At 43.1% G+C, this 23,486-nt stretch overlaps 3 protein-coding genes across 4 annotated transcripts; 2 read left to right on the top strand and 1 right to left on the bottom strand.

The window, feature by feature from the left end:
* The first annotated feature begins 64 nt into the window (after positions 1 to 64).
* On the top strand, positions 65 to 2,958 carry mrpl47 (mitochondrial ribosomal protein L47). The gene is made up of 7 exons (XM_006803315.3): positions 65 to 244; positions 795 to 943; positions 1,176 to 1,236; positions 1,317 to 1,413; positions 1,488 to 1,618; positions 2,531 to 2,626; positions 2,710 to 2,958. Exons 1-7 carry the CDS (start codon positions 78 to 80, stop codon positions 2,819 to 2,821), a joined length of 813 nt encoding a protein of 270 aa, XP_006803378.3. The 5' UTR covers positions 65 to 77; the 3' UTR covers positions 2,822 to 2,958.
* Positions 2,959 to 3,066: 108 nt separating this feature from the next.
* On the bottom strand, positions 3,067 to 13,397 carry actl6a (actin like 6A). Of its 2 annotated transcripts, XM_087836707.1 has the most exons (14): positions 13,203 to 13,397; positions 9,193 to 9,269; positions 8,364 to 8,538; positions 6,385 to 6,485; positions 6,080 to 6,177; positions 5,856 to 5,950; positions 5,048 to 5,154; positions 4,802 to 4,891; positions 4,670 to 4,731; positions 4,421 to 4,535; positions 4,203 to 4,283; positions 3,984 to 4,079; positions 3,756 to 3,842; positions 3,067 to 3,676 (listed from the first exon to the last, which is right to left on the bottom strand). In XM_087836707.1, the coding sequence occupies exons 1-14, from the start codon at positions 13,225 to 13,227 to the stop codon at positions 3,596 to 3,598; spliced, it is 1,290 nt and encodes a 429-aa protein (XP_087692833.1). In that variant the 5' UTR covers positions 13,228 to 13,397; the 3' UTR covers positions 3,067 to 3,595. The 2 variants fall into 2 exon arrangements, with proteins under 2 accessions (XP_087692833.1, XP_006810270.1); XM_006810207.3 differs by lacking the exon at positions 13,203 to 13,397 and having other exon boundaries at positions 9,193 to 13,182.
* Positions 13,398 to 13,414: 17 nt separating this feature from the next.
* On the top strand, positions 13,415 to 17,131 carry aldh7a1 (aldehyde dehydrogenase 7 family, member A1). Its single transcript, XM_006803317.3, has 2 exons — positions 13,415 to 13,485; positions 15,030 to 17,131. Exon 2 carries the CDS (start codon positions 15,035 to 15,037, stop codon positions 16,661 to 16,663), a length of 1,629 nt encoding a protein of 542 aa, XP_006803380.1. The 5' UTR covers positions 13,415 to 13,485; positions 15,030 to 15,034; the 3' UTR covers positions 16,664 to 17,131.
* Positions 17,132 to 23,486: the final 6,355 nt, after the last annotated feature.

Raw genomic sequence — 23,486 nt, 5'->3', positions numbered from 1 at the left:
GCACCATAAAATTATTTAAAAATATATCTTTCTTCTTTTTTCTTTCTTTCTTTTTTTAAGAAAAAGAGACAAAATGCATGCTGGGTAATATGGGAAGCGCTACATCAAAAATGGCGGCGTCCTCATCCACAGGACGCGTTTTGACTCTTTGCAAGCAGTTTCAAAATGTCTTTAGGATATCAGCAGCGACAAACGCGCGACAGGCCGCTGTTAGTTCGCCCAAATGCCAGACTCCTCTTCTCAGGTAAGAGATCCGTTTAACGCTTTCCCCGAAACGGAACAATAATGTGGGTTAACTACGACACATTCAAACTGTCGGTCAACAGCTCAGCAGTCACCGTGCAAAGATGCCAGTGATTGTTTACGTCAGAGAGACAGGTTTCCTTTATCACGCTGAGGGTTCATGTGTTGATGTACTCAGTGGACATTTATGGTTTTATGGCTGATTTAAGACTGAAGTGAGATTTTGACTGCTGTGATCGTGGGGTCTCCATTATGTCCCATCAATACACAGCTTTTAACTACACATGTGAAAAGTAAGTCACAGCCTGAAGACTAACTGACAGGTCAGTGATGTTTGGACAGAAGAGGCTCCAAAGAACTTCAAATGATCCGAATTCTTATTTGACGTTAAAGAGCTTAACATCAAAAACATCTGCCCTGGGATTAAACCAGAAAGTGCTGACATGTAACACTTAAATTTCAAGCTGGAATTCCCTGAATTCAGTTTTTGTTGTTTGGGGTTCAGCATTTGTTATCAGGCTTACTGTGTGCACTTTCTTCATGTGCAACAGGGAGAAGTCTCCCATCGTCCCCCCATCCTGGAGCAATCCCATCAGCTCTCCAGGTCAGCATCGAGCTCTGCACACAACCATCAGCAGGAGAGGACTAGAGGAGTTCTTTGATTCACCTGAGAACTGGGGAGAGGCCAACGTGAAGTCAGGTAAAATATTACAGCACGCAAAGAGAACATTGTCTGCAGGTTTGATTGTAGTTTGAATCAACCTGAATGTAGATCAGTGTAAACACAATCTGCTAAACACTATTTACCAGCACGATTTGTTAAAAGTATAGTAAATACTTTTAACAAATTGTTTGTGGTCAGATGTGAGTTTAGAGTGACATGATCGTTTTACTATTGCACTAACGAGGTTGTTATAACTTTGCACTATTAGGCGCACCGTGGACCGCCAAACAACTGAGAACAAAGAGCAACGAGGACTTGCACAAACTCTGGTGAGCTGTGTGGAAATGAAGCGTCTCCGTGGAAACATTTAAAACATTTAGCGGCGTGTAACCCTCTGATTGTGTCTCAGGTACGTCCTGCTGAAAGAAAAGAACATGCTGCTCACACTTGAACAGGAAGCAAAAAGGCAGCGGGTCCAGATGCCGAGTCCAGAAAGAATAAGAAAGGTTCGTCTCATGCTGAGCTGATAGCTGACATGATGTGGGTGCCAATGGTTACGTGAGGCTTTCTCCCCTCCCAGGTTGAGCGGTCCATGATCAGGCTAGAGACGGTGGCGAAGGAGAGAGAGAGCGCACTGCGTCTGCTGCAAACAGGACAAGAGAAAGGCCGACCAGGAGCCTGGAGGAGGAACATATTTGGATATGTGTACTGGTGAGGGCAATGATGGGAAAAAGAAATGTCATACCTTTATCATCTGGTGTTTGCAGGACATAGTAGGTCCATATATACACATGTGGTCCAAGCTTTGTTACATGTTTCATTCTCAGTGTTTTCTTGGATTGAAAAAAAGAGTATTTACCAAGAAACCAGTTTAAGCTGCTTTCAGCTTATGCTGCTTGATCCTGCTGGAAGCAGTCATCAGAAGATCAGCATATTGTTGTTATAAAGGGATGAAATGATCAACTATACTCAGCTAGGCTGTGGCATTTAAATGGCCCCCACACATTATACCGCCACCAGCTGTTGATCCGAGGCAGGATGGATCCATGATTTCATGTTGTTTATACTCTACTGTCTGAATGTTGTAGCAGAAATCTCATCAGACCAAACAATCTTTCTCCAATCGTCTGGTGCCCGGTGCTGGTGAGCCCTTGTGAATTGTAGCCTCAGTTTCCTGTCTGACAGGAGCGGCGATCCATGCGGCGTGCTGCTGTGGCCCAGCTGATGCTAGGTTCGACAGCGTGTTCAGAGATGCTCTTCTGTATGCCCTGGTTCTAACATGTGGTGATTTGGGTTACTGTTTCCTTCCTATTGGCTTGAAACAGCCTCTCACTTCTCCTCTGACACCACCAGGCTATTGTTTGGACAGAGCTGCCACTCATTGAACAGATTTTCAGCAGTTTTGAACTACTTACAGCAGCCAATCTGGCACTAACAACCGTGTCACGTTCATCTTAACCTTGCCGCAATGCGATTGGCTTAAAGCGCTTCGAGCGCTCAGAGTAGAAAAGCAGCACGTAAGCACCCGTCCATAGTTGTGGTAATGAGCAGCTGAACCGACTCCTCCTTGGCAAAGCTAATTTGACTTTTATTGGTAATCTCATTGATTTATTTCCTCCACAGGTATCGATTCAAAGAGTACGCTATTCCCTGGTACATGAACCGAAGATACAAGCGCAAGAGGTTCTACACACCCAAGTTTGTTGAACCACACATAAGGTAAGACCAGTGTGTGCAATATCATGTACATTTAAGTACGTGATACTTTTCTTTCAAAGGGTTTTATTTCCTTTCTCCTTCAGGCTGCGTATTGAGAATTACCTTCGGGAAAGGGCGAGGAATGAAAACTTAGAGAAGAGACGTCTCGCCAAGTTACAGGAGAGGTTCCCCCAGATTCAAGCTCCTGCATCCTGAAATGTGTAGCTCCTAATTTTGGTCTTTCCAGGATCTGGCTAGTGTGACTCAGCTCATCAAATAGCCATGGATGGACTGAACCTGTTGTATGACCTTTCATGTGATCTCAAAGATAAATGATGTAAGATCGCTCTAAAGTGTGCCGCTCGCTCTGTTTGACCGACTTCAGTTTTCTTTACGCTCCTGTATGAAAACCCTCAGAACTGAAGTAACCAGCGGGCTGTTGAGACTACAGCACTCAGGTAATCATTAAAAAAAACTTTATTTGTAAAAGACCACATGAAGCCAATGACAAGCAAGACTGAAAATTAAATACAGATCTGAGTTAATACCAGTAAGCACAGGTAGGAACGCACTGGCCTTTACCTGTGAGGACTTGACCTGCTACATAGGAAGAAAAAAAAGGTTCGAGACGATATTCACGTCAAACTAACAGGTTATTTTTCCAAATGCATCCTAATCATCCCAAGTTTACCAGATCTGCACAAATCATTCTGGCTTCTGTCGTTTTGATCAGAAACGTGTTTTGATTCAAGGTTCCCACCAACAACTTACAGATAAGGCAGCCGGCCGACTTTCAGGGAGCTCGAGGAGCTGAAATTGCAGATGTTTGTTTTCTACAGCAAATCCCAGACAGGTGTATGGACAAGCTCGGTTTTAAAAACAAGTCGTACAAAAATAAAACAGCGAGGTGTTCCTGAGTCTGGGTCAGAGGGGGAACCATTCACGAAGTTGAGTTTGCAGTGAGAAAGACGATGAGGATCGGGGGTCAAATCAAGGGCACTTCCTGTCCACGCACTGCTTTCCTCCCTCCTCATACTCCTGTTTGGAGATCCACATCTGCTGGAAGGTTCCCTGGAGGATGCAAGAAAAATGTTTAAAACACTTTAGTGCCGTGAATGTGACAGACATGAAGCACTTTGTGTGTCCTTACCAGAGATGCCAGGATGGAGCCTCCTATCCAGGCGCTGAACCGGCGCTCCACTGTAGTGCTGTTTGCTATCAGCTTCAACCTCATACTCTGCAAAAGCACGCGATTAAAGAAAAATGATGAACAAAATGTAGCAAATTTAAAATGAAGAGACAAACATTGCAGTACATCACTGACTAAAGCTAAGGTTAGTACTGATAAAATCTTAGTGACATGCTGGCTGATCCTCACCGGAGGGGTTTTCTGGGAGAGTTCTCTGTTCAGTCGGTCGGTGAAGCCCTGAATGAGCGTGTTTCCTCCCGTCACCACCACACTGCCATACAGACCCTTGGATAACAGTCACAGGTCAGTAAATGGGGTTGTAGGGTTTAGGCACAGATATGGAGCACAAAAACTACTCAGATTACATAAAACGGTGTTTCTGAAAATCCAGTTTAACGAGGTGCTTACAGGCCGGATGTCAATGTCGCACATTCCCACGCTTGTTGTCACGACGTGGCCAACTCCTAGCATGGTGTTCCCAGACAGTCCCTAAAAGTGATCAAACAAAAATGTTCAGAAATAAAAACATTTGACCACCTCTATAAACAAAAAACTGCTTCACGTTCAGAACAATATACATTTAGTCGCCAGCGCCGTTCATCCGGGACCTGCTGAGTCAAACTCACCTTAGCATTAGAGGGGTCAAACAGCCCTTCTGGGATCTTCAGCCTCTCTGCTCCAAAGTCACAGTTGTAGCCATTGGGCAGCTCGTAGTGCACTGTGGGCATCTGGGCAGCAACCCTGATGAACAAAAGAAAAAGGGGGGAAGTACTGAAAGGTATCATATTGATCTATGTGTGCGTAAACATCTCTGCTTCTAATATGACTCTAGTGCAGCGTGAATCTGTTAAACTGAAGTTTAGGATCAGTCTCACTGTTCATCGTATGGAGAGTCTGACACCTGCAGCACTGACGCCTGGAAGTCCTGGATTACACACTGGAAGAAAAAGACACTTTCATTACAAACATGTAATTATTGTCACTGTGCTGCTGAGTTTGCTGCTTACATTACACATGTAGTTGTGCCAAGAGCGGGTGACGTGAGGTAGTTTCTCCTTTTTCTTCCAACTGGCTTGGGCTCCCTCCCGCACTGGATCCTGTATGGACAAACCCCCCCCACTGGTTAGACTCATCGCAATAAGGGCTTGAACCCAGTAATGTGGCAATGATGTGTAGAAAAGCCAAGCATGGTAAATGTTGAGCAAAGTTAATCATTTAACATTCATCAAATGAAACAATCATTTCCACAGTACCTTCGATGCGATCATGTAGGGAGGGATGATCTCCACGTTTAGCTCCTGAAACAGCTCCCTGCACTGCATGCTCATGAAGTCTCCAGCCAGGGGCGACTTGACGATGCCTGTTGAGAGAAAGAATAACACGCAGCTTTGTAGGCACACATAACAAAACATAACACATCATTTAAAAGCACTCAAAGACTAATGTGACTTCAGTAACACCCCATTGATCATGTTCTGCACAGTAACAGTGACCCTGACTGGATCACTCCCCTTCCTGCTGGATTTCGTCCTCAGCATAATTAATGAATCTGGTCTTATTAACTAATGAATAAAACCTGACTTTGCTTTTCTATCTGTCAGATATCCTGTTCTTCAGTTATGTTTAGAAAGACAGTAAACAAAAAAGGCCACAGAAAGTTTTTGTGGAAGTAGTGAAAGAGGACATGCAGAGTGCTGCTGTGACAGAAAACAATGCTGCTTAAGAAAACGTTCGATGGACACACGATCCGCTGCAGCAATCCCTAAAGGAAGGAGCCCAAAGCAGGAGGGGGGCAAGTACTTGACCAATCAGAAACGTTCACAGTAAATCCTGCGCCCAGTCTCACGATACCTTTGCAAAATAATCTCCCACAGTTCAAAAACATGCATGTTATGTTAACGGTCCATCAGCCCTGCGACAGGCTGGTAACTTGTCCAAGGTGTACCCGCCTCCTGCGCTACGGCAGCTGGGATTGGCTCATCACAGTAAGCGGAGCTCTTCTGGTCAAACTGCAGTGAGCTGCACACTTTAATTTTAGTGGATGTTACAACAGCTTCTCACCTTGCTGCAGAACATAGCCATCGTGCACTGGAATTGCAGTGGTGTGTGTTGCACCACTGTCCAGAACCAGGCCTGTAGACCGCCCATTGGCAAAGCTTGTATGTTTAAAGTTAAAGAAATATGCGGTTTAAAGTCCACCAGATGGCATGAAATTTCATCAGAGCGGTCTGTGATGATTAACGCGCTGCTTTAGTGTGCGTCCTGGATGAAACAGTGAAGGATACGCAGAGAGCACGGCTGACTTGCAAAGGAAGAAGGCAGGAATGTTGTAATGCTCAAACATCAGCTCTGTCAGTTTCTCTCTCTTTGCTCGTGTGTTCCACTGCAAACACAAAACAGAGGTTAGCCCACTTACAACAAATCACTGTCAGATACCTGCAGATGGTGATGAGGGCGAGGACAGGAAACACTTCACCTGGCGCTGAGCTCAAATAGCTCAGATGTTACCATCAATGTGTCACGTATTTATTTTTAAACAGAGCAGCAAATCAAACCACTTAATTTTTTGAGACTCAAAAAGTTAACTCACCGACGCCTCTGACATGAGCACGGGGTGCAGGCTGGGTTCAGACTTGAAGTGCATCTTGTACGTGTGATCCAGAATCGCCTGGAAACTGTCCCAGTCCTCAACTGGAGGCAGAGTTAAGAGAAAACACATGAAGGGCCTGGTAACTTTTTTTATGTCACCGTACCTACATTAAACATATGACAACGCAATCACTTGTGCCTAGAATAAGGTAGACAAAACCATTTACGTTTCATATGAAGAGCTGCAGCTTCTTGTTAACATTTACTAGTTTAAATTAAAAGACGTGAATATCAATCGTGGCTCAAGAGTTGGGAGTTCGCCTTGTAATCGGAAGGTTGCCGGTTTGAGCCCCGGCTTGGACAGTGCCAGTCGTTGTGTCCTTGGGCAGCAAGACACTTCACCTACCGCCTACTGATGATGGTCAGAGGGCCCGGTGGCAACAGTGTCTGGCAGCCTCGCCTCTGTCAGTGCGCCCCAGGGTGGCTGTGGCTACAACGTAGCTTCATCACCAGTGTGTGAATGTGTGGATGACTGGATGTAGTGTGAAGCGCTTTGGGGTCCTTAGGGACTGAGTAAAGCGCTATACAAATACAGGCCATTTACCATCTACCATAAGTAAATAACAGCAACGTTGTCATGGTAAGGCTTTGCAGTCTCTGTGGATACAGACCTCAAAAAGCCCCTTCATCAACACTATCATGTGTGTTGGGTCAGATGGTGGAGAAATTGGAGCAATTATAATTTTTTTTAGATAATAATTTGAGCACCAGGCACCATTTTTCCAGGTTAGCCCTCTAAGGGAGACGCTGGTCCCACTGTGCTCTTCTGCTGCAATTAAGATTTGTGTCACACTCATCTCTAAATAGCCTGAGAAACTCCAGTGGACCAGATTCTGATGAGCATCAGCGGCTAGGTCAGTGCACCGGGGCACTTGCCATCGCTAATACTTTGGGTAAATGCTTTAAAAAGTGTCGACACCATCAGTGGACTGCAATCACTTAATACTTTAACTGGCAAAAGCCATTTATTGTCTGTGAATCAAGCCACTACAAACAAACATGGATAACTAAAAATTGTAATGGCCAACAGTCCAAAACCCAAATACAGAAGCAAACTGCTGCGACGTTAGAGCCTGAAATGGCTTCGTTAAATGAATAATATGAAAAAAACAGTAACTTTATGTCACTTCTGATACTAATAAATGTTCAAGTAAGTAAATCTGAAAACTAAGTAAAGGGCATTTAGGGCAAATGAATAATTGTTTCACCCAAAGAACAATCAAAAGATCAGTCGATGACGTGAACCATAAACTGCAAATATCTGAAATTTCTAAAAAAGGAAAGAAAACTGTTGACCAGAACATAAAAACAAACCTCTAAAGCTTAGTCCACTCCAGCATACAAACACCATCGCAGAAGAGCCAAATCACCAATTTAGTCTTTTTTAAACCAGTTCAGTTCATTTATGGCCCTGCTGCTCACTGGGGAACCAGACCAGCAGCAGCAGGAACAGCCCTGGTTGGTGACCGTTAAACTGAAACGTTTTTCAAAATAAGCCCAAACACAGTTTGTGTTATTCAGCATATGCCCCGTTATGACACTGCAGTAAACCACAGATGCAGAGGGCTCCCATCAGGAGAACACTGCACACCACAGCTGACGAGCTGCCTCGAGCTTCAAATAATCTCATTAATATTCATGATGCGCTCCAGTCATATATATACACGTCAGCCAGGGTTTGACGAGCTCGCCAATGAAGTCGTTGTCAGACCAAAACAGACTAATTATGGATTTGGATCAAGCAGGCCAGATTATTCACATTTGCATCAGAGATGAAAACCTGCTCCATGTTTTCCAACAGCTCTTCTTCCCATTTATTTAAATCCTTTTTTACAACATACATATGAAAAGATCGAGGCCAGTCTTTTATGTACGGGTGAAAAAAGTCATATGCTCCAATCACTTGGACTAAACGCTTACTCATGCCATTCTTGAGCGGAGACATGACCTCCATGTTCTCTCTGGGTACCCTCAGCTGATTGGTATCAATATAGTAGGTGGTGCCGCTCTGCTTGCCCTTGTCACCATCAGTCTCCATGGGTGTGCTGCCATCCTCTCGGTCAAGAGTCACACCTATTACTGTGGGAAAGTCCGCCTGAGGTGGGACAAAAACAACAAAACACACCAAATTACAGGTTAAAGCTGTTTGGAAGAGCCTGATTTCAGACCAGCATAACAACAGAAGTTCACAAAAACTCCTTTCACAGAGTTCGTCATCCTCCTTTGCAGTGAGTGAATGAATTTTTGTGAAACACTGAAGTGCCATAATGTGATGCAATCCCTCCTGAATGATGAAGACAAACAGTTGGGAAATTTTCAAAAGTACCTGATTTGAATCTGGCCGTTTTTGACCAGTTTATTATGCAAAAACTGTATTTACAGTGTCGAGCTAAACGCTGAGAGGATTTTCAGGAGAAGACGGTTGTGTCAAAAGCAGAAAGAAAAAACATCTTTTAAAAGGTAAAATTTGTGCTTGCATATAATCTGCTGATAGTCGATTAGTGTCCATCTGTAATGTCTTACATTTATTCACACAAGATTCATTTTATCCCTCAGGACGTGCACGTAAACCAGAGGAAACAGAAAAAGGAAGTATTCTGGAATAATCTGAACTCAATTTATGCCTCCTGCCTCCAAGGTGACTCCAACCCTGATTTCTCATCATTGCCGTTCCCCCAGAGGGATGTTGAAGATGCACAGAGGAAGAAAAGACACGTTGTTAATAAGGTCATTCGAGTGATCCACTTACCTTGGGACAGTCTTCTCCTGCGTAGCCAGCTCTTACAGAATAAGAGCCGATGTCGAACACCAATGCTCCCACCTCATCTGCAGAAATAAGGGAAGGGCTGTGATTGAACATTTTTCGCATGAAGTTATGCACAAAATATGGGGGAACATTTTATTCCTGTAATTTGTACACGATGCGGGCAAAAGTATTGGGCTACACATCTTAATCTTTGAGTTCATGCATTTTCCACAGGTTTATAACATCAAGCACCCAGCCATGCAGCCTTCACAAAATCTGTAAAAGAAACATGGGTCTTTGTGAAGAACTTATTGAATTCAAATGTGGCGATTCAACAACAGTTCATGAAATTTCTTCCCTCGTACATATTCAATAAGTCAACTGCAAGTGGTTTTACTGCAAACTAGCAGAGCAGGGTTGGTGAGTGCCGAGGTGCACACTGCATAAGTCACCAAAGCTTTACTGACCCAACAACTGAAGAGCTCCAAACCTCCTCTTAGATCAGTGGTTCTTAACCTGGGTTCGATCGAACCCTAGGGGTTCGGTGAGTCGGTCTCAGAGGTTTGGCAGAGCCTCCACCGTGACATGCACGGCTCATTTTGTGCACCAATAAAAAACATATCTATGTCTTGAATTTGAAAAAAAATCACATTTTATTTTTCACTAAAGAGGGGTTCAGTGAATGCGCATATGAAACTGGTGGGGTTCAGTACCTCCAACAAGGTTAAGAACCACTGTCTTAGATTAACATCAGCACAAACACTGTGCTTCATGGCATTGGCGTAATGTGTGTGTGTGTGTGTGTGTAACACATCTTACACCTTATAAGATTCAATAAAGTTCTGCAGTTTCAGTTTGGGCACTACAATGAAAAACCATATTCTTTGGACTGGAAATGTTTATTTTCTATTATTATAGAGTAGAAAATAAGCATTCCCAGTCCTCACCATCACACAGAGATTTAAACGGGTATATGTGCTACTTAAACTGAAAAACGACACATTAAAGATTTGTCAGAAAGAACTAAACTGGCTACATACATGTTTCAACTGCTGCTTTTTATTAGAGGTAGGAATCACCTGACAAACCCACGATACAATATTTTCACAATATTTCACTCACGATATGATATTATTGTGATTTTTAACAGTTTGTAAGATGCCGCTATCAGTCTGTGACTGAATGGGGTCATGCTGTTTACATACCATATTCTGCTGAGAACACAGGTACCAACAGAACTTTATATGTAACTATTACACTTGCACGCAGTAACCTTCCTGTTCCACAGCAATTATAACAATACAACTGGCAGCCGGTTGAGTCGAGTCCCTTTGAGCTGTGTTCACTGATAAAGCCCCGTTTCCACTGATGGAAACATGGTAGGACTTATTCTGCATTTATAAATTAGACAGCAAATTATTTGAGACGTTCAACAATCTCTCCCAGAGTGATTGCAGTCAATGCACATCAGACTGCAACTGTTTGCAGAAAGGTTGCCACCAACAAGGTGAGATGTGCCTCCTTATTGATAGTATTCCCAGAATATTTTAATTTATTTAATAAAATATTTATATTTAGTGTCACTGGATCGATACAATATCCCCACACAAAACATCGCAATACTATGCTGTATCAATCTTAAATAATCATTAACCTCCTAAGACCCGAACTCTTCCACGGCATGCATTTTTGATTTCTCTTTGATATTTGGGCTGATTGGGATCCAACGAATGTAAAAACAAAGAATTACCAGAAATTTTTTTTACCTGATTTTTTTGTTTCTAAGAAAAATGAGAGCCACATATGAGGATATTCGTTTAAAATTTCGACAGAACAGTAGCAGCATAATGTCCTCATAAGTGGATTTCAGGCCCTTGTAGAGCAAAATTGAGTATTTTGGTCTAAATAACCCAAAATGTGATGTCTTCATATGTGGACGCAGGTCCTAAGAGGTTAAATAAATTGAAGCTATCTATAAAGTGAGGTATCAAATACAAATTATATTACTTATATGTGTATATGCGTGCATGTGGGTTGTTTGTTGTTGCTTCTGTTCTTTTCTCCTCCCTCACCCAGGCAGCTGTCCCCACCTGTATGAAGACTGCCACCATCATCCCAGTCCCCAAGAGCTCTGCTGTGACAGCCAGTAGCCGTCACGCCGATCGTCACGAAATGCTTTGAGAGGCTGATTATGGCAACATCAAAGCCACCATCAGAGTCACTTCAGACCCACACCAGTACGCCTACCGGAAGAATCGATCCACAGAAGATGCCATCTCTTCTGTGGTTCACACCACCCTCACCCACCTGGAGCAGAAGAATTCCTACGTCTGTTTGCTCTTCGTGGACTTCTTCTCCGCTTTCAATACAATTATCCCGCAGACACTTGTTGACAAATTACTGACCCTGGGACTGAGCTCCTCTCTTTGTAACTGGGTCTTGGACTTCCTGACCAACAGACCGCAGTCTGTGAGGATCCACAACGTCTCCTCATCTTCCAGAGTCCTCAGCACTGTCTCGCCTCAGGGCTGTGTGCTAAGTCCCCTCCTGTTCACGCTGCTTACATATGACCTGCATCCATCCAGGCTGTGATATTATAAAGTTTGCGGACGACACAGCTGTGGTTGGTTGCATCACAAACAATGATGAGACCAGCTACAGGAAGGAGGTGGAACACTTGGAGGACTTTTGCAGTAAAAACAATGTCTGCTTAAATGAGAAGACGAAGGAGATGATTGTGGATTTCAGGAGGGGAAGACACACACCCCTGCACATTGGAGGATCTGCAGTCGAAGTAGTACCCAGCTACAAGTACCTGGGTACGTACCTGGATAGCAACCTCACCTGGGAAAAAAACACTTCCAGCCTGATCAGGAAGGCTCACCAGAGCCTCTACTTCCTGAGGAGGTTGAAGCGAGCGAGAATGGAGAGCTCAGTCCTCATCTCCTTCTACAGATGTGCGGTGGAAAGTGTTCTGTGCTCTGGCATCAACGTGTGGCACAGAAACTGCACTGTGGCAGAGAGGAAAGCTCTACAGAGGGTGGTGAAGGCTGCACAGAGAGTTGTCGGAGGCAGCCTCCCAACCGTCACAGACATATACACCTCCAGATGCAGGAAGAGGGCCACCTCATGAAGGACCCCACTCACCCAGCACACACACTCTTTGTCCCCTCAGGCAGGAGGCTGAGGAGCATTAAATGCAAAACCAGCAGACTGAGAAACAGCTTCATTCCAGAAGCTGTGAGACTTCTCCATGCATAATGGACAAGAACTGTTATTGTAGCACCTTAACCACTACTGACACTTATTGACACTGTCACTTTATCAATGCTGGATGCCCTTTGCTGCTAAAGTATTTATTTACACCTATATTTATACCCACACTCTATGCTGGTACTCAGCTTGTTGCACCCTACTTATAATATTATTTATTGTATTGTCTGATTAGCTCCTTGAATCCTTTCTAAGCATCTTACTATAAGCCGCATGCGTCACTGATACTAATGAAAAGGTCTATTTGGTACCTACACGTTTATAACAACTGACACCAGCTACCCGGAGGAACTGTGAAGTTATTCTCTGTAAAACACAGGAACGACAGGATGGGTCATCAGTATGTCTTTGCAGGGTCTTTGTATTGGGTTTATCGCGATGAGAGCCTCGGTATCGTCATAACTACCGTTATTTTTACCGTTACATAACATAAACGGTATTTGTTCGTGAGCTCGGCAAGCCCATTTTCATTCATTTCCTTGCTAGCTAGACGACACCGGCTGAGTGACTTGTATAACACTTCAAGTCTGCACGACTAAGCATCTGTGATGTCTACATATTTGAACAGCCCTAAACGTATGACAATTAAAATGGACACAAGACTATATCGCTGACCAACTACGGAGCAGAACTTTAGCATAGCTAGCATAACGAGCTAACTAGCTACAAAGCTGGCTAGCTCCAACCAGGGACAACGTGGACGACAGTTGTGTATAAAATCAGCGTATTATCATACTCACCACCTCCGTACACTCCGCCACTCATCCTCTAAGTTATAACGACAGTAACTTTAACAATATATGTTATTACAGGAGAAACAGAACCACAAAGCGATTAATCACAACAAAGGAAATCTGCTAGCATGCATCAGTCCAACAAAGCGGGCTCCACAGTGCTTCGAGACAGCTGTCCAATCAGTGAGCAGCAATTCTCAGCACTTCCGTTTCCACGGTGATAGTCGGAAGTGACTGCGAGTACTTCCATGCTTTGGAGCGGACGTGGCCCTGAGGATTTCATATCGACGTGAGTTAAAACTCGTCATAAGTGTCTCAAATGTAACTTTAAAGATTAAAAACCGATGCACGGATCGTGCACGTGCAGCCTTGATGAGTACACGCTGGTGTTGGTGAATGAAAAGTGGAGGACCTTGAGTCACGGTCACGGTCACGGTTAGACTCAAAACATTGACTCTGTTCTAAGCGAGCATGTCCACGCTGAAAAAGCAGCAGCGCTGTTGTACGGACACGCTTATATTAGAATATCGGAAATGCAATCCTTAGATTACACGTTATGCGTCATCATTGTCCAGCTTCTGCAACTCAATCCAAGTTTTCCAGCCTCGTGGTTGTCCGGTGTTGGTTTAATTGCGCAAGCGCAGCAAAAAAAAATTTCTGGCACAACTTCACCTGCTTCCAAGGTGCATGGAGAGGATAAAAGAATTCACAAAGCAGGAACTCCAGCAACACTTGAACAACTTTAATAATAGACCGCGCGGTGGAAATTGTTAAGGAACTTGCTGGACAGTAGCAGAGTAGCCTCAGGAAAGGTGTTTATATAACTGTGCCTCTTCTCAATTTCTAATTACTAAAATACACTTTTTATGTAATATGTAGGTTCATACATGTCGCAATAGTGAGGTTTACCATGTTATGAATTCAAAGTTAATGAATATATCTTTGAAAGTTTTATCCTTTTATGGGTTACTTATGAGGCCCAGTTGGCTGTTGTTTGTTAACAACCTGCAATATTAGACCAAGACAGTAACACTGGTTGTGCGATAACAAGCATGTATTTTTGTTATTGATTAATTTAAATCAATTTGCATTTTTTTTTCATCCATAAAACATCAGAAAATTGGAGATAGCTTTGTTGTTTCAAGGTGGTATCATCAAAATGTTCCTTTGGCTAATAATGACACATCAACAAGATTGTTTACTTTTTAAAGAGTATGAAACTTAGCACTTGTTAATTTTTTTTGCCTTAATGTTAGCTATAGGTTAAGTGGTTGATTTATAGATTAATTAATGAATTGAATTAGTTGTAGTAACAAAGTCAACACAGTCTGGTGGGTTACACATTCACCTAACAGAGTCTCTGAGACTTTGTCACAAAGGCCACTCTTTACAAAAATCCGACAGCCAGCGCTGCCTGCTGTGGTGACCCTTTGTGAATGCAGGGAGCAGCTGAAGGTCGCTTCGTTAATAATAACATCTTGCAGACCTACATTATGTGCACATTTTTATTTTTGTGGAAAGTTATGAGAAATAGCTCATTTTATTAGATCTAAATATTTAAAGCCAAATTTTAAATGTTGCAGTGAAGCTGGTGGCTCTTCACCCTGTAGGGGAAAAGTATCAAACCTTTTTGGGTCTTTTCAGCCTTTCAAATTTAGTTTAGGTTTTTTGCTGCCTTTATATAACTTTAAGCTCCATCGTTGTATGGAGCATTTAAGACATCTCTTTTAGGTCTGTAATGTAGTTTTCATTCCACTTTAAAGCTGAAATGTCAATAATTATTTATGAATTCTCTTTAGTGCAAAATTAATTTTTAACTTTGCTTCCTTCCAGCACTCATGCAGCGCTGCACCACACTGACCCTTGCACGGCACAGCAGGCTCCTCTTAAGAAGTAAATTTGCACTTGTCCGGTGCCAGCAGTCGGCAGCTATGTCAAGTCTCCTGATCAACCAGCCCAAATACGCGTGGCTCAAAGAGCTGGGTTTGTCTGAGGACAACCCAGGTGTTTACAACGGTAGCTGGGGAGGTAGTGGGGAGGTTATCACGTCATACTGCCCTGCCAACAATGAGCCGATTGCCAGAGTTACCCAGGCTACTTTGGCGGAGTATGAAGCGACTGTTCAGAAGACGAAGGAGGCTTGGAAGTTGTGGGCAGACATTCCTGCTCCTAAAAGAGGGGAGATTGTGAGACAGATTGGGGATGCATTGAGAAAAAAGATCAAAGTACTTGGAAGTCTGGTGTCACTGGAAATGGGCAAAATCTATGTTGAGGGAGTTGGTGAAGTTCAGGAGTACGTTGACGTCTGTGATTATGCAGTTGGTCTGTCTAGAATGATCGGCGGGCCCATCCTGCCTTCAGAGAGACCGGGTCACGCCCTCATCGAACAGTGGAACCCAGTCGGCCTGGTCGGCATTATCACCGCCTTCAACTTCCCCGTAGCTGTCTACGGCTGGAACAACGCCATCGCTCTGACCTGCGGCAACGTCTGCCTCTGGAAAGGAGCTCCGACCACTCCTCTCACAAGTGTTGCAGTTACCAAGATCGTGGCTGAGGTGCTGGAGCAGAACAATCTCCCCGGCGCCATCTGCTCCATGACCTGTGGCGGAGCAGATATCGGCACGGCCATGGCAAAGGATGAGCGTGTGGATCTGTTGTCCTTTACTGGCAGCACTTATGTTGGCAAGATGGTGGCCATGATGGTGCAAGAAAGGTTTGGGCGCAAGCTGCTGGAGCTCGGTGGCAACAACGCCATTATCGTGTTTGAAGATGCTGACCTGAATCTCGTGGTGCCCTCTGCCGTCTTCGCTTCCGTCGGAACCGCTGGCCAGCGCTGCACCACAACCAGGAGGTTGATGCTGCACGAGAGCGTTCATGACACGGTGGTTGAAAGGCTCGCCAAGGCCTATAAACAAGTCCGCATCGGAGACCCCTGGGACCCCAGCACCCTCTATGGTCCTCTGCACACCAAGCAAGCTGTCGAGCAGTACCTGGCTGCCATCGAGCAGGCAAAGCAGCAGGGCGGCACTGTGGTCTGTGGAGGAAAGGTGATGGACCGTCCTGGAAATTATGTGGAGCCCACCATCATTACAGGACTGGCTCATGATGCCTCTATTGTCCACACCGAAACCTTTGTCCCCATCCTGTATGTCCTCAAGTTCAAGACAGAGGAGGAGGCGTTTGCCTGGAACAATGAGGTCCAGCAGGGTCTGTCCAGCAGCATCTTTACCAAAGATCTCGGCCGGGTTTTCCGTTGGCTTGGCCCCAAAGGGTCAGATTGTGGCATCGTAAATGTCAACATTCCCACGAGCGGAGCAGAGATCGGAGGAGCTTTTGGTGGGGAGAAACATACAGGCGGTGGAAGAGAGTCAGGCAGTGATTCATGGAAGCAGTACATGAGGCGCTCGACATGCACAATCAATTACAGCAAGGATCTTCCTCTGGCCCAGGGAATCAAGTTTGAGTGAGCCAGCCGGCTTTAAGCGTCGATGAGCCCGGAAGACAACACTAAATAGTTTGAATGGCCAACTGAAATGCACGGTAATGCATTTGCATTCAGAAAGGTCAGCTTGTGCTTCGATCTGTCTCAGTCACATAGAAAAACTGTATCTGTATGAATGTAGTTTAAAAATATTCTGGATTTAAAACAGTTTCAGGAGTTTTTGTTAAAGGTTAAATTTTCCCCCAAATGTGTGCACTTTTCTACAAGCACTTAATGAAGTTTGGCTGATTGATTACAATCATTACATTTTGGAAGAAAAACTAGACAAAGTTGTAAATGTGTCGATCGTTGCAGTTCACCATTAACAGAAATGTTGCGTACTCAACACTGGCTGTTTTGCACCCAGTTAACACATGAATGTACTGTCATTTCTATAATACACACTACTTTCCAGGCAACCAAACGACAATAAAAGGCAATGGGTTGACATGTGTACTGTCTGTGGATATTTCGTATTTTAATGCTTTCACTGAGAGAACCCAAGTGCACTACCCAGTAAAATTTGGATCATGAACATTGGTACAATATCTTCTTCTTTAAACAAATGTGTGCGGTATTCATTTCCATGTTCGACATGCACTGACAAGGAAGTTACTCCCGTGACTTGGGCCTGTCCTGGAACACAGACGCTCAGTTAGATTTGGATGGGGGGGAGAGGCCAGGTCAGTGCCTTTTTGGCTCTGGTTTATAATAAACAACCATGAAATTCTTCTTCAGTGAAAAAGTGTGGTCGGTGCATTTTTCCCACACTGGGTGAAAGGGTGACTGGGAAAATCTCTCTGCAGGTACACATCATGTAATGTCCAATAAAGGCCAGGTTTTGTGAAAAAGTTGGGAAGAGATGATCAAAGTTATTAGCCTGTTGCATTTTAATGTGACTGACTTTGAAAATGAAAGCTTTTAGTTTAGCTCTGCTCCATTTTATTTTTTTTAGAATTACAATCCTGGATTTTAGTTATGATGTACACAGAGGGACGAGAAGATAAAAATCATAAAAGCAGCGTACACGTTTATTATATTTGACATGGTTTAATTTTATGGATCTTTGCAGCTGCTGATTACTGCGATGATTCAGTCATGGTGTGATATGCTCTGAGCACTGTTTACTGTCACGTTGTTAGGTACAACAAAGGGACATCTGTTGAACTGCTCGTTAATGCAAATATCAGACAGTCACATGGCAGCAGCTCTATTTAGGCATGTAGACACATCCAAGCATCAGAATGGGGAAGAAAGGTAATTTTGAGCGACTGAGCCAGACTGTTTTAATCTAATAAGAAGCAACTCAAATATCACTAAGGTAGGCAGAAGAGCACCTCTGAACAACCAGCACCCCTGATGCTACACCAGATGCTACTCTCGGCAAGAACAGGTAACAACTCAGCCTCACCATAACTGGCAACAGAATATTGGAAAGATGCTAGCTGGTCCGATGAGTCTTGATTTCTGAGTGACATCCAGATGGTGGGGTCGGATTTTGGGTGAATGACATGAAAGCATGGATCCACTGTGCTTTCTGTTAATGCTTCAGTCTGCTGGTACTCTAATAGTGTGAGGGATGTTTTTATGGCACACTTTGGACCCCTCAGTACCAACTGATCATCATTTAACCACACCCTACCTGAGTGTTGTTGCTGACCGTGTCCATCAGCAACAACACTCAGCAGTTGCTAAAGGAAATAGCTCGGCTGTATTAGCACAGTGTAGCCGTCTTCTGCTTCCAGCAGGAGAGTGAGCTGTGTCACAAAGCTCGGGTAATCTCAAACTGGGTTTTTGAACATGACAATGAGTTCACTGTACTCAAATGACCTCAAGTCACCAGATCTCAATCCATTAGAGCACCTGTGAGATTTAGTGGAACAGACGTCACGCAGTTGCTGCTGTTATGTAAAAATGGACCACAATCTCAGAAGGATGCTGTTGAATCAACATTTTTGTCTTAGAATATTCTAAACCGTTACAGAAAGGAAGCACATACAGGACAAAAGTGTTACTGTGGGAGTGGATCATTTACATTTAGACATGAGGCAGTGTCTAAACAAGTATATACAGGCTGTGTATGAATAGAAGCGCGTTTCTGCCATTAAAAATAAATCTTAAAAAATTTACCAGGTAAAGCAAAGTGGAAATTTATTATTTGTTGTTGCCTCAGAAGTTTTGCTTAATTCTTCAAAACTTCAAGTAATTTTCTCAGTTTTGAGTTATTGTCTTGGATATTTTTAAATTGAAATTCTAAGAAATTAACTCAAAATTTTGACTCACAAATGGAAAAAAACAAGTTTTCATATACAGGAATGGTAAAATCAGAAGTCACACAGATGTCTCAAACTATAAATGCTCATGTTTTAAGATGCGCGTCAGATTCATGTCAAAGGTTGACGAGTATTTTGGAGCCAATTTTGTTTATGCTGTTCTTCTAGGAAGCCCTGTATGAACACACACGTGTGGCCACCTGCCAAGGGACCTGCAACAAGTTTTTTGGTGGGAAAGTAAAAAAAAGTTATTCTTTCATTTCTATTTATTTACCTTCTTCAACTAGTACTGAAGAAATCAACTCTGTCCCTTTAATAGAAAAACTACTCCATCGGCTATCCTTTGTCTCCCCCCCATATATCATCACCCTCCCACTCAGTAGCTCTCCATCCTCTAGCTCTCCATTTGCTGCTCCTCCTAGCAGCATCTACACTCACGGCTGAAAGGAAGAACTGAAACCACAGCGCTCTGTGCGACTCATAATCCATGCCATTTAGGACGTATGCAGAAACAGCCACTTCCCCTCCTCATCTGCACTGGAAAAGGTAGAAAAGCTTTCATTCTTTTTTTTAATGTCAAGCTTTTTGATTCACAGCAATGATGTGTTGGCGCAGTAACCTCTATATTTACCAGGGAAAATGTACTTACTCAGGAATACTGAATACTGTATACATTCAAGTACAAATGAGAATATTCCTACTGTTTTAATATAGTATTTAAATATTTTTTTTGATAGAAAAATTATGTTTCCGAGGCTAAAGTCTGCAGTATAAACCTTACTAAAACTCGGATATTTTTCAGGCACTTAACTCACCTTTTGGTGTTTGCAGTGTAATAGAGGAAACGCTGGTGACTGTGGTGTTTAGTGAGGTTGTGAACTCAGACTTTGTACCTGGTATAAAGTTGGTTTTGAGGCATTGCAGAGGTGAACTGTGGGTCTTATCTCATGTTAAAAATCTGTGGTGCACCAAAAAGTCAAGTCAAAAAAAGGGGAAAGAAATAGTGTGCTCGTGGTAATAAATTAATGATCACGTGGCGTCGGAGGGTTGAAGTTTGGCAGCCTCTGCAAACGGTGGTATTAGCACACCAAGGTTATTCCTCACTCCCCCAATACTGATGTGTGATCGACTTCTTTGGAAACTCAGAGCATGTTGGTTCATGCTTTGTGCTGCTTGTTGCACCCCTGGTTTACAGAAGTGTCTGGGATTCCCCTGGACTGAAACACTCTCACTTCTTCTGTTTGCACATTTCCTCCGCAGCTTCTCCCTAAATCAAAAGATTAAGGGTTGCTCTTCCTTAATGTAATTGAGGGCGTCGTTTGATTAATAAATGTGGAAATTGTGTATTTTTGAAACCCACAGTGAAAATATAGCATCAAAAAATATGCAGCTTTTCAACAAATAGATAAATCTTTGGACACTAGTACATTTATTTGATTTTAACCTGGATATTAACATTATAGAAAAACACTCGTGCTCTAAATTTTTCTTCTTGTAATTTAATGTTGTGTGCTGGAGACATAAAGCTTCGTGGGCAAAAAAAAAATTAACCCTGGAGAACCCATGGGGTCAATTTTGACCAATGGGGTGACCCCATTGGTCAAAATTGACCCCATGGTTTCCCTAGAAAACCAATGGGGTCGGCTCTGACCCCATGGGTTCTCCAGGGTTAAACCTGATTTTATTCTATGTGAAAAAGTTAATGACGTCATAATAATGGCATCGCACAGATCCATACATATAGATGTATTATCTTCTCCTAAATGGACACAGTGTCACTTCTGTATTACACGTCCATACTTCTGTTTTGCTCTACCAATGTGATAGCAGCAGTACATGACTTCACAGTCGTTGATCGAGGAGTGTGATTCCCAGCACAACACGCGAGGCATGATCACAGACGGGTTCTTCGCCAAGCTGCTGCTGCATGACACTCTCATGGCCCAGGAATAGCACTGACATTAGACAAGAACCTAAACCCTTCGTGTTATTTTTACGAGTTCATAATGACATCAATTGCCAAGACCCGCACTGAATGTAGCATCAAAACCATGGCAGAGCTGAAGACACAGTGTCTCCTCACCTCTTCTGTAAATATTGACAATTTGAACATAAAATTTCAAATTAGGATTCATCACTCCAGACGCCTGTTGTTACTGATTTTCTGTCCAGCTCTTGTGTAATTTGGCAAACCTCAGCCTTCACCTCTCTCTGTTTCCCTTCCTTAAGAATGGCTCTTGACAGACACCTTTCCTCTGAGACCATTTGTGAGACTTGAACATAGATGGGTCAAATAAAGGGTCAGATGCATCTCTCAAATGCATCATGTGTCAGGTCTTTACTAGATTTGATTCGCATACTGATCCTCTGCTGTAGATAGTTTTTGTAGGCCAGTCTCCTACATTTTTTTAATAATGCGCTGCACACTATGCTGAGATATGCCATGTTTTTGCACCACGTTGTGCACCAAAAGCAGACAATGTCCAAAGAAAAAGTTTGAAAGACCTTCAGGAAGCCGGGACCCACTGCTCCAGAAAGCAGGCTGGCTCTTTGGAAGCAGAATATAACGTAATGAGGAGCACAGCACTTTGAGAAATGACACAGAGGTCACAGGACATAGACCATTATGTGTCCAAATTCAGAGATTGTTCTCCATCAAGCTTTTACTCAAAATACATAATTTGACAAGGGCCAATCAAGGCTAAGCTGTGGCAGTCTGCAAGTAAAACCCAGAATTTGCCAACATCTATTTTCCTCATCACACAGAGTGAGACAGGACTGTGAGCTCAGCAAGGCACGCATATTTTAAGTCACTTTGCACTCTTCAAGAGGGCCTTTTTTTCCAATAATCCATTATGCATAGCAGCTCTGGCTCTCCCTGGTATTTCTCCTACCTTTTTGACGTCAGTTGCCATTTGTGAGGGTTACCCTGACAACGGCCTGCCTCCCCGGGAGATGTCTGGTGGATAAGACGGCCCCGATAAAGCCTTTTACTGTTGCTACACATTTTAATTGCCTCTGATACAGTGAAAGTATTACATGGGGGTGTGACGGCATGTGGCCTAAAATCGAAACATCGGGATTCAAAAAACCCCAACATTTAGGACGTCCCATTGTCTCCACTCGATCGGATCCCCCACGTTTTGGGGTCATTATTGAGCAGTCCTGTGAAACTGAATTGGATATGATAGATCTATTTTTGAGCACACTGTTCTACACGAGACACATGCATTACCCAGTTTAAAAATGTCATATATGAAGGTGGTGTAATATGAGAAAAGATCACTGGAATTCCCCTGAACAATATGCACACAGATTTATGATATGAGGCAGAAAGATCAGATATTATCCTGGTGATTTTATATTATTATTATTTATTATTTATTAACTAAAACGAAAAACAAACAAACCCTAACCCCCCTCCCCTTATGGATTTCCATAAACATCAGTGATAACACGCTGAAATGTATTATTACAGCATGCTGAGAATTTTGTATCCACGCTGACAAACAGAAAAATCCAAATTGTGCCGACCTGTTGATGGTTTTGGGATGACTTGTAGTCAGCAGTATACAGGTACGTCAGTTCTTGCTGTTTCTCCTACACCATAAAACCGTCGTAAAATTCAAATGATGTTATTCACTTGCATGACTGCTATGCATTGAGCTGTGTTGCTAAATTCGAATAAATGCAAAAATGTACAACACGACAAAGCTACTGTACACAATACCTGTTCCAGGCTCCAGAACACTATTTATAGCCTCGGCAACATGTGTGTCTTCCTTTTTTTCACACACCAGGCTATTGATGTTCTATTTTTACAGTGTCAATTTGCTCCCCCAACCCTGCTTCTTCCTTTCTGGTTGCTAAGCAATGGACCAAGGGACCTGATTGGCCTAGGATGTGCTTTTGGACACACTGACTGCGATTCTCAGCTGGTTAATGAATTCAGTCTTTTTTACTGAGAGAACACAAGCTGACTTCTTCTTAGGCAGTTATCTTCCATTTAAAACCAATCTCTGATCCAAAACACTACAAAAAAACCCAAAAAACTACAGCACTCAGTGTTGACTAATGTAGCGCATGACTAGAGCTGAGCTGTAGCGGTGTTCAGGCTGCGTGATTTAGCTCTACCTTGTGCAATTAGGAGTCTATTCAAACTTCAGACATGATCTGACAAAACGCTAAAGGGTGACCCAGTATTATGTCATCTGTGAAACCGGCTGGCTTAAACTTGTTAGTACAACTTTACATGCACGCTATAAATGAAACAGTAATACTAAAACCACTTAAATGTTCTGCTTATCTTCATTATGACTGATAAGATGTATTTTCTATAACACATGGGCAAATTATTGATTGTGGTTTTGGCAGGTGTCATCCTACGGATCTATTTTGCTAAATGCTGTAGAATGTGTGGTTTTAATGTATGCATACAGGCTAATGAATAAAACATACTGTGAATAATATCCTGTTCCGAGGCTGTGCAAATTAACACTGTAAAATAAAGAAAATGTAATCCCATTGGCACTAATG

Source organism: Neolamprologus brichardi, chromosome 23 (assembly GCF_056152115.1).
Source record: "Neolamprologus brichardi isolate AB-2024 chromosome 23, ASM5615211v1, whole genome shotgun sequence".
Classification (NCBI taxonomy): Eukaryota; Metazoa; Chordata; class Actinopteri; order Cichliformes; family Cichlidae; genus Neolamprologus; species Neolamprologus brichardi.
The sequence above is the reverse complement of the archived record's forward strand: the minus strand, read 5'-3'. Positions and strand labels throughout refer to the sequence as shown.